Source organism: Entelurus aequoreus, linkage group LG27 (assembly GCF_033978785.1).
Source record: "Entelurus aequoreus isolate RoL-2023_Sb linkage group LG27, RoL_Eaeq_v1.1, whole genome shotgun sequence".
Lineage (NCBI taxonomy): Eukaryota > Metazoa > Chordata > Actinopteri > Syngnathiformes > Syngnathidae > Entelurus > Entelurus aequoreus.
Window position 1 is genome coordinate 8999131 of NC_084757.1, and position 19663 is coordinate 9018793.

Sequence of the window (19663 nt, forward strand, 5' to 3'; positions counted from 1 at the left end):
AATGATTAAAGACTGACTACCGGTAATACCATTGTATTATTTGTACTCTGCACGAACGCTGTTCGCCATGTCAAAGAGGTGAAAGTTTGATTGAATGATTGATTGTTAATAAATGGGACGCTTTGCGTTCCCAAACAGTCATCTCTGTCCCGACAATCCCCTCCATGGTAGCAGGAACCCCTATATACTACGCTAATTACACATCAAAACGCCTGCGGCTTATAGTCGGGTGCGGCATATATATGGAGCAATCTGTATTTTCCCCTAAATTTAGCTGGTGCGGCTTATAGGCAGGTGCGGCTTATAGTCCGGAAATTACGGTCGGTTGCTTCTCTTTCTTCCCCTCCATTTTTCTGCATTCTTTTGTATCTCTAGTTATCATTACGTATATGCATTGTTGCATTTGAACAACTGTATTGTTGATAATAGAGGTAAATTATTGGTATTGTTCATTATCAATAGCGTTATTACATTTTTTTTGTTTTTTTAGATTTTATTTGTAAAAAGCACTTTGCATTGAGTAAACAACCTCAAAGTGCTACAGTGTATTAAAAAAAAATAAAAATAAAAAGATTTAAAAAATAAAAATAAAAACTAGTATGCATATATCTAAAAAAAGACTTTTTTTTTTAAAAAGTAGGGTTTTTAAGCCTTTTTTAAAAGCATCCAGTCTGTGGTGCCCTCAGGGGGTCAGGGAGAGCGTTCCACAGACTGGAGAAAGCCCGGTCTCCCATTGTTCGCAGCTTTGTCCTTTTTCTATTGGTATTTGTAGTGCTCCATTTGTAGTGTAATAATGCTCATTGTCATTTCTGTATTATTATTTATTTCGCTAACTGCTTCTTTGCTATCACTTTTACCATCATATTTGTACATATCGTATTAGCTGATGTTGCTCTATTGTTGTTGTTATTGTTGTGTTCGCTGTTGTTGTTTTTGTCTCTCTGTCTTATCTCCCTCTTTACCCCACAAGAAATTGATGACTTGTCTATTGCGATATATTTGGTATTGTTTTATCGCCCAGCTCTAATGAACAATTACCAACAATTTTTAGGCGGCGAGGCCCCAATTATTCATTGCTTGCGGTGGCTTTGTGTTTGAGGGCCACATGATTGGACCGCACCAAGAGCCTCACCTGCGGGTTGTTGGCTTCAGCCAGCTTGCACTGGCGCAGGAACAGCTTCAGGTTCCCCCAGGCCATGAAAGGCAGCAGCACCATGGGCTTCTCGCCGTCCTCCGTGCACACGTGACTGACAGGCAGCAAGTTTCTGAAATGGGGGCGAAGAGCGCGGGAACAATTTAGGGCAAACGCAGAAATGTTGCAAACACTTCATCGGCACAATGGAACTCCTTTAGACAAAAGACAATAATGCCAGGCTTTAACTGAGGTGTGCAGATCTGGACGTCAAAGGTGAAGTTGGCAGGGATTCATTCCAAAACACTGTTTAACATCGGAAGAGGAAATCTCAGACCTCACGGAGAGGAAAGGTGTCGGCTATGACTTTTTGTTTTTCCGCCACAAGTTAATCTAATCCAAACTTGTTGATGAGGCAGAAAGAAGGCACCTGGAGATTTTACAGCATCGTATTTGGCTTTTAATTCTCTGACATTTAGTGTCTACGGACTTGTTTCAACAGCTTGTTAAAAAGCATTGGTTTGGGGCCAAAGAGTTACTAAAGAGCTGGGGTGTTGTCATGGATAGGGTTGGGTATCGTTTGAATTCGAACGATTCTGATTCCGATTCTTTGTTTCAATTCCGATTCCTGACGATTCTCGATTCCGATTCTTTTAAGAGGCAGGGTCAAAAAAAAGTATAGGATATATTAAATGAGCTAGCTAACCTACAGTCTTTCTGAATGAAATAGTCTGACATTCTCCATCAATTTTAATTCTATTAACTTTTTATGAACTTTACTATAAATTCCTCACAGGGCTGTTTTCAACTAGAATATAAATATCAAATCTATGAACTTGAATATAAATATTATAAATTATGAATACATTTTCCCAGGGGTACACTTTCCTCAAGAGAGCTTTATTTTTGAAAACCTCATGAAAACACATTTACACATAAGTGTATGATGCTGCAGGAAACCTCATGAAAACACATTTACACATAAGTGTATGATTCTGCAGGAAACCTCATGAAAACACATTTACACATAAGTGTATGATGCTGCAGGAAACCTCATGAAAACACATTTACACATAAGTGTATGATGCTGCAGTAAACCTCATGAAAACACATTTACACATAAGTGTATGATGCTGCAGGAAACCTCATGAAAACACATTTACACATAAGTGTATGATGCTGCAGGAAACCTCATGAAAACACATTTACACATAAGTGTATGATGCTGCAGGAAACCTCATGAAAACACCTTTACACATAAGTGTATGATGCTGCAGGAAACCTCATGAAAACACATTTACACATAAGTGTATGATGCTGCAGGAAACCTCATGAAAACACATTTGCACATAAGTGTATGATGCTGCAGGAAACCTCATGAAAACACCTTTACACATAAGTGTATGATGCTGCAGGAAACCTCATGAAAACACATTTACACATAAGTGTATGATGCTGCAGGAAACCTCATGAAAACACATTTACACACACAAGTGTATGATGCTGCAGGAAACCTCATGAAAACACATTTACACATAAGTGTATGATGCTGCAGGAAACCTCATGAAAACACATTTACACATAAGTGTATGATGCTGCAGGAAACCTCATGAAAACACATTTACACATAAGTGTATGATGCTGCAGGAAACCTCATGAAAACACATTTACACACACAAGTGTATGATGCTGCAGGTACTTAAAAATGTTACTGCGCTCCCACTGATGGGCTAACCTGGTGCAGAAAAGCAAATAAACAATAAGAAACAACTTGCAAAACCCAGTCCAGATTAGCAGCAGGTACAGTATAAAATCAGAGACGGTTCTTGTTTAGGAAAATGACCATATCCGCCTTCTCAGGCAGGATGCGTGAGCGTTCTGGACAGATAGTGTCTCCTGCTGTGGAAAATACACGTTCGCTGGGTGTGGAAGAAGCTTGAACGCATAAATAGGAGAAAGCTAGATCTGACAGCAAAGGATAAGTCTTTAGTTGGTTCCACCGGACCACCACCATGCAGCAGGGTCATCAGACATAAGTATCGGTGGAACGTCCTGGTACATCTGCAGCTCTCTCTCCACTCGTTTCTTGATGGACATGGAGCTCTGTTATTTCGCGGTTATTTCATTTTTTTTTGTAAAGTGAACCCACACTTTCGACCGCCGACGCCCGCTATCCATGCTTGAGCTTGACTGACTCGCTCGGCTATGCTAACACTTCCGGGGGTGGGCGCTTCTTCGTTGGTGTTCAGCGGCTTCTTCTTCCGGTTCGGCGGACATATTTTTTTCCGGTCGGCGGACTAAATTGGCGTGACAGCATCGAAAATAGGAATCGAAATTTAAACTTTTGAACGATTCCGGGAGAATCGGAAAGTTAGTCCCGGTTCCAATCGATACCCAACCCTAGTCATGGATCCTTCAGCAGGTCAAGTTCATCTCCCTCGTGAGAATAGAGGGACACGTTCCTGTTTATATATAATACAAACAGATCAACCATCTACACTGCAAAAACTGAAATCTAAGTAAGATGAAATATCTCAAATAAGGATGATATTTGCTTATTTTTTGTCTGATAAGATCATTCTTCTCACTAAGCAGATTTTACGTTAGAGTGTTTTACTTGTTTTAAGGGTTTTGGTCCTAAATGATCTCAGTAAGATATTACAGCTTGTTGCTGAGATGTTATGACCTATATTGAGTAAAACATGCTTGAAACTAGAATATCAACTGTTGCAAAGCATCAACACTCACAAGTATAAAACTGCTTTTCCAAAGTAAGAATTTCTTATTTCAAGCATAAAATAAAAAATCATGACTTTGACACAATTGTGTCTCATAATTAAAACAGATGACAGCCAAATGGACTTTGCTGTTTTATTTTCAATGAAACAATAGAAAGTACGTACTCATATAGTAGTACAGTTGGCACAGTACAGTAAACTGACAGTTAATATTTAAACATTTAACATGTGACATTTCAAACTATTTTGAACAGAAATAGTTCATGCACATTCAGATAAATTCTTCAAAATTACAATTAAAAAAAATTTGGTCGGGGGCCGAGCTGTAAAAAAAATAAATATATATATTAGGGCTGCAACAACTAATCGATTAAATCGATTATAAAAATAGTTGCAGATTAATTTAGTCATCAATTCGTTGGATCTATGCTATGCGCAGAGGCTTTTAAAAAAAAAACTTTATTTATAAACTGCAACATGTACAAACAGCTGAGAAACTATAATCAAAATAAGTATGGTGCCAGTATGCTGTTTTTTTTCAATAAAATACTGGAAAGGATAGAAATGTAGTTTGTCTCTTTTATCCGATTATTAATCGATTAATCGGAGTAATAATCGACAGATTAATCGATTATCAAATTAATCGTTAGTTGCAGCCCTAATATATATATATATATATATATATATATATATATATATATATATATATATATATATATATATATATATATATATATATATATATATATATATATATATTCCTTGTGCACTAATTGACTGAAAGAGCATGCACTTGGCGCGATGATGTCATGTTATCGATGGGAAAATGTAAGAAATGTAATGCAGAGCGCTACTTAATTTAAGAATATTTTTCAACATATTGTGAAAAAAGGTCTCATATTTGTTTTTTCTATCAAGAAAAGTGCACTTGTTATTAGTGAGAATATACTTATGTTAAGGTATTTTTGGGTTCATTGAGGTTAGCTAATTTTACTTGTTTTGGAAAGTCTTGACAAGCTGAATTTTCTTGCTCTACTGGCAGATAATTTTGCTTAGTTCAAATAAAATGCCCCTAATTTTTGTATTTTTTTCCCTTGTTTTTGAACACTGACTTTTTGCAGTGTATATAATACAAACAGATCAACCATCTACTTCTTCAAGCTAGTTTAAACCAGGGGTGCCCATCACGTCGATGGCCAGCGTAGGGTGTGTCAGTCGATCGCCAGCCAGGCATAAAAAAAATAGACCTAAAAATCAGCCATCATCAATCTTCACCAAGACGTCACTTTCGTCACTTGATTGACATTCACTGCAAAAAGTCAGTGTTCAAAAACAAGAAAAAAAAATACAAAAATGAGGGGTATTTTATTTGAACTAAGCAAAATTATCTGCCAATAGAACAAGAAAATTTGGCTTGTCAAGACTTTTCAAAACAAGTAAAATGAGCTAACCTCAATGAACCCAAAAATACCTTTAAAAAAGTATAATCTCACTAATAACATGTGCACTTTTTTTGGTAGAAAAAAAAAAGAGACCATTTTGCTTAATATGTTGAAAAATATTCTTAAATTAAGTACCGTATTTCTCGGACTATAAATCGCAGTTTTTTTCATAGTTTGGCCGGGGGTGCGATTTATGTGTGAAATTATTAACACATTACCGTAAAATATCAAATATTATTTATCTCATTCACGTAAGAGACTAGGCGTATATCAGCAATCGTCACACACACACACGTCAACCAATAAAAATTTGGCGGGGGCGGGTAATGGCAGAAGTGCATTGTGGAAAAAAAGATGCTACCTGCTACCTATGAAAATTGATCATTTCAACATTGGCGGTAACTTATAAAAACAGATTAGCGATTAGGAGTGACAGATTGTTTGGTAAACGTATAGCATCTTCTATATGTTATAGTTATTTGAATGACTCTTACCATAATATGTTACGTTAACATACCAGGCACCTTCTCAGTTGGTTATTTATGCCTCATATAACGTACACTTATTCAGCCTGTTGTTCACTATTCTTTATTTATTTGAAATTGCCTTTCAAATGTCTATTCTTGGTGTTGGGTTTTATCAAATAAATTTCCCCCAAAAATGCGACTTATACTCCATATGTTTTTTTCCTTCTTTATTATGCATTTTCGGCCGGTGCGGATTATACTACGGAGCGATTTATAATCCGAAAAATACGGTAAATGCTAGTGCCATTATCTTAACATAATATGCGCTCTGCATCATGATTGAAATTATTACTTTAAAAAAGTAGTTTTATTCTTGTGAGTGTTGATGACACAGCTTTACAACAGTTGATATTCTAGTTTCAAGCATGTTTTACTCAAAATAGGTCATCAAATCTCAGCAACAAGCTGTAATATCTAACTGAGATAGTTAAAGGCCTACTGAAATGATTTTTTTTTATTTAAACGGGGATAGCAGATCTATTCTATGTGTCATACTTGATCATTTCGCGATATTGCCATATTTTTGCTGAAAGGATTTAGTATAGAACAACGACGATAAAGATTGCAACTTTTGGTATCTGATAAAAAAAAGGCTTGCCCCTACCGGAAGTAGCGTGACGTAGTCAGTTGAACATATACGCAAAGTTCCCTATTGTTTACAATGATGGCCGCATGAAGTGAGAGAGATTCGGACCGAGAAAGCGACAATTTCCCCATCAATTTGAGCGAGGATGAAAGATTTGTGGATGAGTAAAGTGCAAGTGAAGGACTAGTGGGGAGTTGAAGCTATTCAGATAGGGAAGATGCTGTGAGAGCCGGGGGTGACCTGATATTCAGCTGGGAATGACTACAACAGTAAATAAACACAAGACATATATATACTCTATTAGCCACAACACAACCAGGCTTATATTTAATATGCCACAAATTAATCCTGCATAAAAACACCTGCGTGTTTGTTATGCTAGCTCCTAGCTCCTCTGCTAGCTCCTAGCTCCATAGAACACGCCAATACAATTCAAACACCTGATCAACACACACAATCACTCAGCCCAAAAGACCGTTTACCTAACCCAAGGTTCATAAAGCTTATATATTTTTAAAAAGTTACGTACGTGACGCGCACATACGGTCAAGTTATCGAATGTTTAGCAGCCAAGGCTGCATACTCACGGTACCTGATATTCAGCTGGGAATGACTACAACAGTAAATAAACACAAGACATATATATACTCTATTAGCCACAACACAACCTGGCTTATATTTAATATGCCACAAATTAATCCTGCATAATAACACCTGCGTGTTTGTTATGCTAGCTCCTAGCTCCTCTGCTAGCTCCTAGCTCCATAGAACACGCCAATACAATTCAAACACCTGATCAACACACACAATCACTCAGCCCAAAAGACCGTTCACCTAACCCAAGGTTCATAAAGCTTATATATTTTTAAAAAGTTACGTACGTGACGCGCACGTACGGTACGGTACGTGTTATGCTAGCTCCTAGCTCATCTGCTAGCTCCTAGCTCCATAGAACACGCCAATACAATTCAAACACATGATCAACACACACAATCACTCAGCCCAAAAGACCGTTCACCTAACCCAAGGTTCATAAAGCTTATATATTTTAAAAAAGTTACGTACATACGCAAAAAAAAGCCAAAGCTGCATACTCACAGTAGCACGTCTGCGTCTTTGTCATCCAAATCAAAGTAATCCTGGTAAGAGTCTGTGTTGTCCCAGTTCTCTACAGGCGTCTGTGTATCCAAATCAAAAGTCCTCCTGGTTAGAGTCTCTGTTATCCGAGTTCTTCCATCTTGACTGCATCTTTCGGGAATGTAAACAAAGAAGCGCCGGCTGTGTACTGTTGTGGCTGACTACGTTCGAAAAATACGTCCATTTCGCACCGACAACTTTCTTCTTTGCTTGCTCGGTTTCCTTCTCCATAATGCAATGAACATGATTGAAACAGATTCACGAACACAGATGTCCAGAATACTGTGGAATTATGAAATGAAAACAGAGCTTTTTCGTATCTGCTTCAATGTGGAAGGCATACCCGTGTTCGCCGGGCTACGTCACACGCATACGTCATCCTCAGAGGCGTTTCGAACCGGAAGTTTAGCGGCAAATTTAAAATGTCACTTTATAAGTTAACCCGGCCGTATTGGCATGTGTTATAATGTTAAGATTTCATCATTGATATATAAACTATCAGACTGCGTGGTCGGTAGTAGTGGGTTTCAGTAGGCCTTTAAGGACCACTTAAAACAAGTAAAACACTCTAGCATAAAATCTGCTTAGTGAGAAGAATTATCTTATCAGACAGAAAATAAGCAAATATCGCCCTTATTTGAGATATTCAATCTTACTTAGATTTCAGTTTTTGCAGTGTTCACGGCACCCGAGGGTCTTGTGAGGACGCTGGCTGCTGCCAGATCAGTGTGAAGGAAAAAACACTGTCAGGAAGGCGAGAAATAGACTCTGGCTCCGTACCTGCCATCAAAAGCCTAAACACCGACCACACAGTTTAGGTCTTCACAATAAAATTGCTGCTCCATCCTGCCTGCGCTAACAAAATAAGAGTCTCAGAAAGCTGGCAAGCTACGGATCACCTCGATTTGTTCGTTTGCAAAGTAGCTCGCCTGCTGAAAACGTGTGGGCACCCCTGGTTTAAAGTTGTTTTTTTAAACAACAGTGTAGGGCTGCAGCTATCGACTATTTCAATAATCGCGTAATATTAGGGGTGTAACGGTACATGTACACTACCATTCAAAAGTTTGGGGTCACCCAAACAAATTTGTGGAATAGCCTTCATTTCTAAGAACAAGAATAGACTGTCGAGTTTCAGATGAAAGTTCTCTTTTTCAGGCCATTTTGAGCGTTTAATTGACCCCACAAATGTGATGCTCCAGAAACTCAATCTGCTCAAAGGAAGGTCAGTTTTGTAGCTTCTGTAACGAGCTAAACTGTTTTCAGATGTGTGAACATGATTGCACAAGGGTTTTCTAATCATCAATTAGCCTTCTGAGCCAATGAGCAAACACATTGTACCATTAGAACACTGGAGTGATAGTTGCTGGAAATGGGCCTCTATACACCTATGTAGATATTGCACCAAAAACCAGACATTTGCAGCGAGAATAGTCATTTACCACATTAGCAATGTATAGAGTGTATTTCTTTAAAGTTAAGACTAGTTTAAAGTTATCTTCATTGAAAAGTACAATGCTTTTCCTTCTTAAATAAGGACATTTCAATGTGACCCCAAACTTTTGAACGGTAGTATATATTAGAAAATTGGGTAAATCATGATTATCCTAATGATAACAAATAAAAGCTTGAAATGTTTCACTTTGCATGTAATGAGGTCGTGTCACATATTACTTGCACTTTTGAAGTTGCATTGCTGAAATGCATGGACTTTACATTATATTCTAATTGTTTGTGTTTCATGTATTACTTACAGTTAGGGTTGCAAAATTCCGGGAATATTCAAAGTTGGAAACTTTCCATGGGAATTAACGGGAATATATTGGAATTAATGGGAATAAACATTGAATGCAACATGCTAGATCTTGCAGCATGATTATTAGCTAAAACAACCTGATTTAATGCAAATTCAGTAGAATTTCAACCCTGCACTGTGCATTCCTCCATCACATGCCCAGATAATTCCCAGCGTGCTACACACTACAGCAGGGCTATTGAGGCCACACTAGTATTTGAGCCCAAGGACTTCATCCAGTCAGGTAAGTTTTAATGATATTACTGGTGTAAATATATTTGATCTATGGTATTTAAGTTGAATAGGAGGTGTAATTGCTTGTTACTGTATGACTGTAGACTACTCCAGCAGACTTCCACTCAAGCTAGCTAGCTGTTCCTGTACTTGTTCAATGATTTTGAGGCCAATATCTCCAGCTAGCTAGGTTTATGTACCACCACAGTCTCATAACGAACCAAAAAGATTTATCCGTTAGCCGTGATGCTAATTTTCTCTTTGTTAAATCCCATTAATTTATGCTAACAACGTTAGCGATCCGCATTGACCTTTTTTGTGATCTGTAAAGTTCAAATAGCAAATTTTCATTTCATTTTTATTTATCTCCTTCATTGATGTGCATCTTTGATCGATAGACTATTGTACCTCAATTATTAAATTACACATTTACACACCAATGCCTGAGAAGGAGCAGGATGAAGAAACATCTTATATTTTCCTGCCCCCTTCAACATAATACGTAGCCCTACTTAATGATATCATATAAACCAACAATTACATCCAAATATAACGAAAACAAACAAAAAAAAACAACATGTGCAAAACTTCATGAAGTACAAACCGAACAAAAAAAACAAAAGAAGAAATATACACTTCACGGGATGATACAAAACAAATATAAAACCAGGCAAAAGATAAGTAAAATAATACATATAAAGCAAAATGTAAACACTTATGGCTGTCCATATCAACCTTAAGAAAGTCAATGACTTCACCATAAAAGTGGGTGACATTGTTATCACCAGGAAAGATGAGGTCACCTACCTAGGTTCCATTCTAGAGGCTAACCTTTCCTGTGATAAAATGGCAACCACGGTAATCAGAAAGGTTAACCAACGAACGAGATTTCTCTACAGAATCTCCTCTCTGGTCAACAAAAGCACCTTGAGGATTCTGGCGGGAACTCTCGTTCAACCCTTTTTCGATTACGCATGCACCCCCTGGTACCCTAGCACCTCCAAAACCCTCAAATCTAAACTCCAAACATCTCAGAACAAGCTAGTCAGGTTACTTCTAGACCTCCACCCCAGATCCCACCTCACTCCTACCCACTTCTCCAAAGTGGGATGGCTCAAGGTGGAGGACAGAGTTAAACAACTTGCACTGAGCCTAGTCTATAAAATCCACTGCACCTCCCTGATACCGAAGTACATGTCAAACTACTTCCTTAACGTAAATGACCGCCATAACCACAACACCAGGGGGAGCTCCACTAACCACGTTAAACCCAGATTCCGAACTAACAAAGGTCTTAACTCATTCTCTTTCTATGCCACATCAATGTGGAATGCGCTCCCAACAGGTATACAAGAAAGGGCATCTCTATCCTCCTTCAAAACCGCAATAAAAGTTCACCTCCAGGCAGCTACAACCCTAAACTAACACCCTCCCCGGATTGCTAATAATCAAATGTAAACAATCAAATGCAGATACTTTTTCTTATGCCTTCTGATCTCTCTCGCTCTCTTTCTCTCTCTCTCTATATATGTCCACTACTTGCTGTCCATATCCTACCCCCCACCCCCTCCACACCCCTAATTGTAAATAATGTAAATCATTCAATGTGATTATCTTGTGTGATGACTGTATTATGATGATAATATATATGATAGTATACATCTGTATCATGAATCAATGTAAGTGGACCCCGACTTAAACAAGTTGAAAAACTTATTCGGATGTTACCATTTAGTGGTCAATTGTACGGAATATGTACTTCACTGTGCAACCTACTAATAAAAGTCTCAATCAATCAATCAATCAATCTTATTGTTCTGTCCTTATATATTTTTTTCAATTGGAATATATTTTTACAATCTTTTATCTCATTGTAAAGAGAATTCCATAGTTTAACCCCCACCACTGATATACACATTTGTTTTAAAGTTGTCCTTGAATACTGATGTTGGAAATGACCTTTTCTCCTATGCTCTTCATTCTCAGAAGTGATGACAAACATTTTTTGTAAATTTGCTGGTGTAGTTTCCTCTGCCTTCTGTTCTGCTAGCCATTCTGTTGTCATACAAGAATGTAGCTTATAGTATGATTTAGCATGCTGATTGACTGTTCATTTATTCATCTAGCCTATTTCTATTCATTTGTCCATCAGTCAAATATATTTAAAGACTACTCCAATTGTTTAGCTGACTATTTATATCTGTGTGTGGCATTGCATTAGTGTTTTACAAGCTTCTCAAACTTATTCTACAGAATAAGATGGACGGTGTCCAACTTTGAATAATCCAAAAATGGTCAAAATGTCCAAACTTCCCAAGCTTAACTTCCGGTGGTAAATTTCCACCCCTTTACAACTAGGGTTGGGTATCGAGTATCGAGTATCGATTGGAACCGGGACTAACTTTCCGATTCTCCCGGAATCGTTCAAAACTTTAAATTTCGATTCCTAGTTTCGATACCCAGTCCGCCGACCGGAAAAAAAGAATAAGTCCGCCGACCGGAAGAAGAAGCCGCTGAACACCAACGAAGAAGCGCCCACCGCCGGAAATGTTAGCATAGCCGAGCCTATGTAGCTGAGCAAGTCAGTCAAGCATGGATAGCGGGCGTCGGCGGTCGAAAGTGTGCCTTTATTTTACTAAAAAAAATGAAATATCGGCAAAATGTAACACGTGTGACAGGACTGTTTCGCGCTTAGGAGGGTGCACGTCGAACATGATGAAGCACCTCCGAGTTCATGGAGTACAAATAAATGCAGTCCGGATCCGGTAAGTAAAACAATATATATGCAATAAATAATGTGTTTTGCGCCAACGTTGAGGCAGCTAACAAATTAGCCCGCATATTTTTTCATAGACAATTTACAACCTGCTAGCCAGGCTCCACCATGTGCTCTTTCCTGCAGCATCATACACTTATGTGTAAAGGTGTTTTCATGAGGTTTCCTGCAGCATCATACACTTGTGTAAAGGTGTTTTCATGAGGTTTCTTGCAGCATCATACACTTATGTAAAGGTGTTTTCATGAGGTTTCCTGCAGCATCATACACTTATGTGTAAAGATGTTTTCATGAGGTTTCCTGCAGCATCATACACTTGTGTAAATGTGTTTTCATGAGGTTTCCTGCAGCATCATACACTTGTGTAAAGGTGTTTTCATGAGGTTTCCTGCAGCATCATACACTTGTGTGTAAAGGTGTTTTCATGAGGTTTCCTGCAGCATCATACACTTATGTGTAAAGGTGTTTTCATGAGGTTTCCTGCGGCATCATACACTTATGTGTAAAGGTGTTTTCATGAGGTTTCCTGCAGCATCATACACTTATGTGTAAATGTGTTTTCATGAGGTTTCCTGCAGCATCATACACTTATGTGTAAATGTGTTTTCATGAGGTTTCCTGCAGCATCATACACTTATGTGTAAATGTGTTTTCATGAGGTTTTCAAAAATAAAGCTCTTTTGAGGAAAGTGTACCCCTGGGAAAATGTATTCATAATTTATAATATTTATATTCAAGTTCATAGATTTGATATTTATATTCTAGTTGAAAACAGTCCTGTGAGGAATTTATAGTAAAGTTCATAAAAAGTTAATAGAATTAAAATTGATGGAGAATGTCAGACTATTTCATTCAGAAAGACTGTAGGTTAGCTAGCTCATTTAAAATATCCTAAACTTTTTTTTGACCCTGCCTCTTAAAAGAATCGGAACCGAGAATCGCCAGGAATCGGAATCGGAATCGTTCGAATTCAAACGATACCCAACCCTATTTACAACCCTACTTACAGTACATTAAAAAATAAGTGGAAAAAGTAAAAAAAAAAAGACAATTGTGTAGCCAGATGAACATGGAGCAGGTAATAGATAATAAATAAAGAACCAAACTAAAGAAAAAGACAAAGAGTGACAAAGTATTGAACAATCGGACACATGCACATTTAAAAAGTATTCATTGGAGGAGTGGTGTTTGACATACAACTAGTTAAAGGCCTACTGAAATGAATTTTTTTTATTTAAACGGGAATAGCAGATCCATTCTATGTGTCATACTTGATCATTTCGCGATATTGCCATATTTTTGCTGAAAGGATTTAGTAGAGAAAATCGACGATAAAGTTCGCAACTTTTGCTCGCTGATAAAAAAAAACCTTTCCCCTACCGGAAGTAGCGTGACGTCACAAGCGGTAGTGCTGCTCACAATTCCCCGTTGTTTACAATGGAGCGAGAAAGTGACAATTACCCCATTAATTTGAGCGAGGATGAAAGATTTGTGGATGAGGAACGTTAGAGTGACGGACTAGAATGCAGTTCAAGAGATATCTTTTTTCGTTCTGACCGTAACTTAGGTACAAGCTGGCTCATTGGAATCCACACTCTCTCCTTTTTCTATTGTGGATCACGGATTTGTATTTTAAACCACCTCGGATACTATATCCTCTTGAAAATGAGAGTCGAGAAGGCAAAATGGACATTCACAGTGACTTTTATCTCCACGACAATACATCGACGAAGCTCTTTAGCATGAGCTAACGTGATAGCATCTGTCTCAAATGCAGATAGAAACAAAATAAATAAATCCCTGACTGGAAGGATAGACAGAAGATCAACAATACTACTATCAGGAGAAACCGAACCAAACACTGGACATGTAAATACACGGTTAATGTGTATTCGACGCCTGTCGAAGCCTAGCAATGCTGTTGCTAACGACGATAACTTAACAACGGGACCTCGTCAGAGCTATGATAAAAACATTAGCGCTCCACCTACGCCAGCCAGCCCTCATCTGCTCATCAACACCCGTGCTCACCTGCGTTCCAGCGATCGACGATGCGGTCGGCGGCCCGGAGACGTAGGAAGTCAAGGTGAGTTCGCCGCTAGCGCGTCTGCTATCCAACAAAGTCCTCCTTGTTGTGTTGCTACAGCCAGCCGCATACACCGATCCCACCTACAACGTTGTTCTTTGCAGCCTCCATTGTTCATTAAACAAATTGCAAAAGATTCACCAACACAGATGTCCAGAATACTGTGGAATTTTGTCGAAGAAAACAGAGCTCTGTGTATTGTGTCCAAAAGGGTCCAAACACTTCCGTGGACCTCGCGACGTCACGCGCATACGTCATCCTCCAAAGGCGTTTTGAACCGGAAGTTCCCCGGGAAATTTAAAATGTCACTTTATAAGTTAACCCGGCCGTATTGGCATGTGTTGCAATGTTAAGATTTCATCATTGATATATAAACTATCAGACTGCGTGGTCGCTAGTAGTGGCTTTCAGTAGGCCTTTAACTAACGTGTGCTCACAAGTATTTGAATAAAACATTGGCTTTGCAAGATAAAGATATAAGATGTTAGCCACCTAAATAGACTTGTTGCTGCTCTTCAATATGCATGATGATGTTGTATCATGATGTAATGATATAGTGAAGTGTCAGCTCTGTGTGACATACATTTCACCACTATCTTTTTCCCTTTTAAATGATCGCTGAACTTCTCTCTCATCTTCTCTGGGCCCTTTGCTCTCTTTCACCTTGTTTTGCCCAACTTGCCTCACCAAAAAGCACACTGCTCTTGTGTGCTCTGGAGCAATACAATGTCAGAGTATTCCATGCAACAAAACACAAATCTAATGTCATGGGTTTTTTTGTTTTTCATTTTTTGGCAGCTTCTCTAGGGCAGTGTTTCCCAACCTTTTTTGAGCAAAGGCACATTTTTTTGCGTTGAAAAAATCCAGAGGCACACCACAAGCAGAAATCATTAAAAAATGAAACTCATTTGACAGTAAAAAGCAGTTGTCGCAATTGTTGGATATTAATTCAAACCATAACCAAGCATGCATCACTATAGCTCTTGTCTCAAAGTAGGTGTAATGTCATGACCTGTCACATCACCCCCTGATTTATTTGGAGTTTTTGCTGTTTTCCTGTGTGTAGTGTTTTAGTTCTTGTCTTACACTCCTATTTTGGTGGCCTTTTCTCTTTTTTTGGTATTTTCCTGTAGCAGTTTCATGTCTTCCTTTGAGCGATACTCCCCGCATCTACTTTGTTTTAGGAATCAAGAATATTTCAGTTGTTTTTATCCTTCTTTGTGGGGACATTGTTGATTATCATGTCATGTTCGGATGTACATTGTGGACGCCATCTTTGCTCCACAGTAAGTCTTTGCTGTTGTCCAGCATTCTTTTTTTGTTTACTTTGTAGCCAGTTCAGTTTTAGTTTCGTTCTGCATAGCTTCAATGCCTTTTCTTAGGGGCACTCACCTTTTGTGTATTTTTGGTTTAAGCATTAGACACCTTTTTACCTGCCTCCCGCAATTTCCGACATCTACAAAGCAATTAGCGACCTGCTGCCACCTACTGATATGGAAGAGTATTACACGGTTACTCTGCCGAGCTCTAGACAGCACCGACACTCGACAGCACCGACACTCGACAACAACAGATAATTTGCAGACTATAATTACTGGGTTGCAAAAAAATATTTTTAACCCAATTAGGTGAAATTAGATAATCTCCCAAGGCACACCAGGCTGTATCTCACGGCACACCTGTGTGTTTCAGGTGGCTGATAATGTTTGATGCCTTGAAGCTTAATGTTTTTCCCCCCTCATGTTAACTGCAAGTAGAATGCAACATGTCCTCTTCTAAAAGAGTGAAGAAGTCCCAGACATGTGACGCCATGTTTGTTTACAATGGGAAGTTTATGTCTGCACCGGCACGGGAAAAGGAGCGCTTGATTTGCCCACCTACACAGGTAATTTTTTTTTTTTTAATGTTATCGAATTCATTGGTATGAGGTAATTTTTTCATGATAATGATCTGCTTGATATTTCTCGTGCACCCCTTGTTTTCAGCTTGAAATTTTACACTCTTATTTGGATTTGAATTCTCTGACATTTAGACATTTATTTGTAATTATTATTACTATTATTATTTTTCTCGTGCACTCCTAGTTTGCAGCTTGAAATGTTACAGTATCGTATTTAGATTTTAATTCACTGACATTTAGACGTTTATTGCTTATTTCTAGGGATGTCCGATAATGGCTTTTTGCCGATATCCGATATTCCGATATTGTCCAACTCTTTAATTACCGATACCGATATCAACCGATATATGCAGTCGTGGAATTAACACATTATTATGCCTAATTTGGACAACCAGGTATGGTGAAGATAAGGTACTTTTTAAAAAAATTAGTAAAATAAGATAAATAAATTAAAAACATTTTCTTGAATAAAAAAGAAAGTACAACAATATAAAAACAGTTACATAGAAACTAGTAATGAATGAAAATTAGTCAAATTAACTGTTAAAGGTTAGTACTATTAGTGGACCAGCAGCACGCACAATCATGTGTGCTTACGGACTGTATCCCTTGCAGACTGTATTGATATATAATGTAGGAACCAGAATATTAATAACAGAAAGAAACAACCCTTTTGTGTGAATGAGTGTAAATGGGGGAGGGAGGTTTTTTGGGTTGGTGCACTAATTGTAAGTGTATCTTGTGTTTTTTATGTTGATTTAATTAAAAAAAAAAAATATTAAAAAAAAACAAACGATACCAATAATAAAAAAAACGATACCGATAATTTCCGATATTACATTTTAACGCATATATCGGCCGATGATATCGGCAGGCCGATATTATCGGACATCTCTACTTATTTCTAATTATTATTACTATTATTATTTCTCCTGCAACCCTAGTTTTGACCGTCCATTTTTGACAGTAGGAACTGCTGAAAATCCAGTCAAGGGGGAACATCTTAAGTACCATTGGACAGCTCAGGTTAGTTCCTATTAACACACCACAAACTCTGTCAAGTACCTTCAGTATTCCTGGTGAGAAGACAAGTTGGCTTAGTTTTATTTTGACAACAGTGATTGAAAGCGCCCATCAGAGTAAAATAAATAACTTTGTATTTCCCCTAGCAACGTGACGCTGCACTGCGGCAACCTGAGGAACAAAGTGGTGTGGAACTACGACTCCCTGCCTCCAGGACTCCGATTCAGGGTGGATGTCGGCCAGGTGTCGGACTCGAATGGGTGAGTGTTTTTATTTCATTTTTTTATAGTAGGGTCATTTTCTTTTTTGTGGTATGTTACCAGGGATGGCAATGTTTTTTTTCCCAATTTGGTGATGAAATAGCATTACTGCTAAATTAGCATATTTGGCTGTGATGCAAAGCGTGTACAAACACATTTATTTAGGGCTGCAACTAACGATTTATTTGATAATCGATTAATCTGTCGATTATCACTTTGATTAATCGATTAATAATCGGATAAAAGAGACAAACTACATTTCTATCCTATCCAGTATTTTATTGGAAAAAAAACAGCATACTGGCACCATACTTATTTTGATTATTGTTTCTCAGCTGTTTGTAAATGTTGCAGTTTATAAATAAAGGTTTATTAAAAAAATAAAAAAAATAAAAAAAGTTTAATTAAAAAAAATAAAAATTAAAACCTCTGCGCATGCGCATAGCATAGATCCAACGAATGGATGACTAAATTAAAGGCCTACTGAAATTGTTTTTTTTATTGGCGAAGTTGGTAGAGTGGCCGTGCCAGCAATCGGAGTGTTGCTGGTTACTGGGGTTCAATCCCCACCTTCTACCATCCTAGTCACGTCCGTTGTGTCCTTGGGCAAGACACTTCACCCTTGCTCCTGATGGGTGCTGGTTAGCGCCTTGCATGGCAGCTCCCGCCATCAGTGTGTGAATGTGTGTGTGAATGGGTGAATGTGGGAATACTGTCAAAGCGCTTTGAGTACCTTGAAGGTAGAAAAGCGCTATACAAGTATAACCCATTTATCATTTATTTATTTACTTTTCAAGGAAAATAAAAGCCCTTGTTTCCAAAATGGATATGCATTTACATTACATTTGATGTGTTTCCAAACTATTTGAAAAATGTAATTATGTTCTTGACGATTGCTTGTGACAGTTTTCTGCAGACACTCACCTGTGATGAAGACCGCGAAGCTTGCAACTTTCAGTCAACATCATGGTCACCTGGACCTCGGAAGCGTGATCTACGAGACACAAACGGGCTGATAAGTCAGCAATTAAGGGGCCAGCAACTTGAAAGTTCCAGGTTCGACACCCGCTTCTGCCATCCTTGCCATTGCGTCCCTGGGCAAGGCACTAGACTCACCCGCTCCCACACTGCTTTAAAAGTAGCTTCATGTGGATAATGGCTTTCACTATGTAAAATCCTTTTGAGTCTCCAGAGAAAAAGCGCTATATAAATGTAATTCACAATACTTTTGACTTGAGGTTATTTGGAGCATGCATAGTTACAATGCGATACAGCACATATGTCCAGTTTCTCATTACAGCATGTTCGAAAAGAAGTAGGAAGAAGCCGAGCTTGTTTAATCTTCACCCTGTTTCTAACACAACAGTCAATACATTGAAGTCATTAAGTCAATAAAAAAATGAGTAAGTAGATAATTATTAAAATATAAATAAACAAATAGAGTTTGCAAAAATAAATAGATCATTTTTGGTTCACATAATGTGATAAATAGGATGTTCTCATTTCTAAATAAGGTTCAAGATGTTGATCAGGATTCTTCATCTTTCTGCTTTAAAACTTTGAGTTTGAACAGTTTCTTAAACTTTGTTTATTAATCCGTTCAATCATTTAATTCAACATATAGTACTGATAAAGGTCTTAAGTGTTGTACGTGCATACACATTTTTTAAATTACTTTTTTTGGATTAAAAACAAATAGAGTGAATGTTTTCCCAGTGTTTCCCACACATTCATTTATTTGTGGCGGCCCGCCACGAAAGAATTACGTCCGCCACAAATTTAAAAAAAATAAATAAAAAAATTTAATTTTTTTTTTGTTTTTTTTGTCCTGTCCAGCTTCTCAGGCAAATCATATAGTTGATGTAGATGCCCATATAGGCTGTTCAGATTTACTTTACAAAACAGAAGTGTAGGATACTTCTCTTGTTGCCTTATTTGTATTTGACCACTACTGTTTTCTGTTTATTTGTTACTGACTGTGGCAGGACACCTCTGCCTCTGTTTCACTTTATGTTGCTGGTAAATAATAT

The 19663-nt window shown here is 37.9% G+C and overlaps 1 protein-coding gene across 5 annotated transcripts in view; it reads right to left on the bottom strand.

Moving 5' to 3' along the window:
* ryk (receptor like tyrosine kinase) overlaps positions 1–19663 on the bottom strand; it is a 138210-nt gene that overhangs the window by 44119 nt on the left and 74428 nt on the right. For all 5 annotated transcript variants that reach the window (XR_009824788.1, XM_062039141.1, XM_062039140.1 and 2 more), the window contains exons 11-12: positions 18558–18627; positions 1133–1265 (exon numbers count right to left, since the gene is read on the bottom strand). Coding sequence is in view for 4 of the 5 variants with exons in the window: in XM_062039141.1 (XP_061895125.1) it covers positions 1133–1265; positions 18558–18627 (203 nt within the window). In the remaining variant the exon portion in view is untranslated. The remainder of the gene's footprint in view (positions 1–1132; positions 1266–18557; positions 18628–19663) is intronic.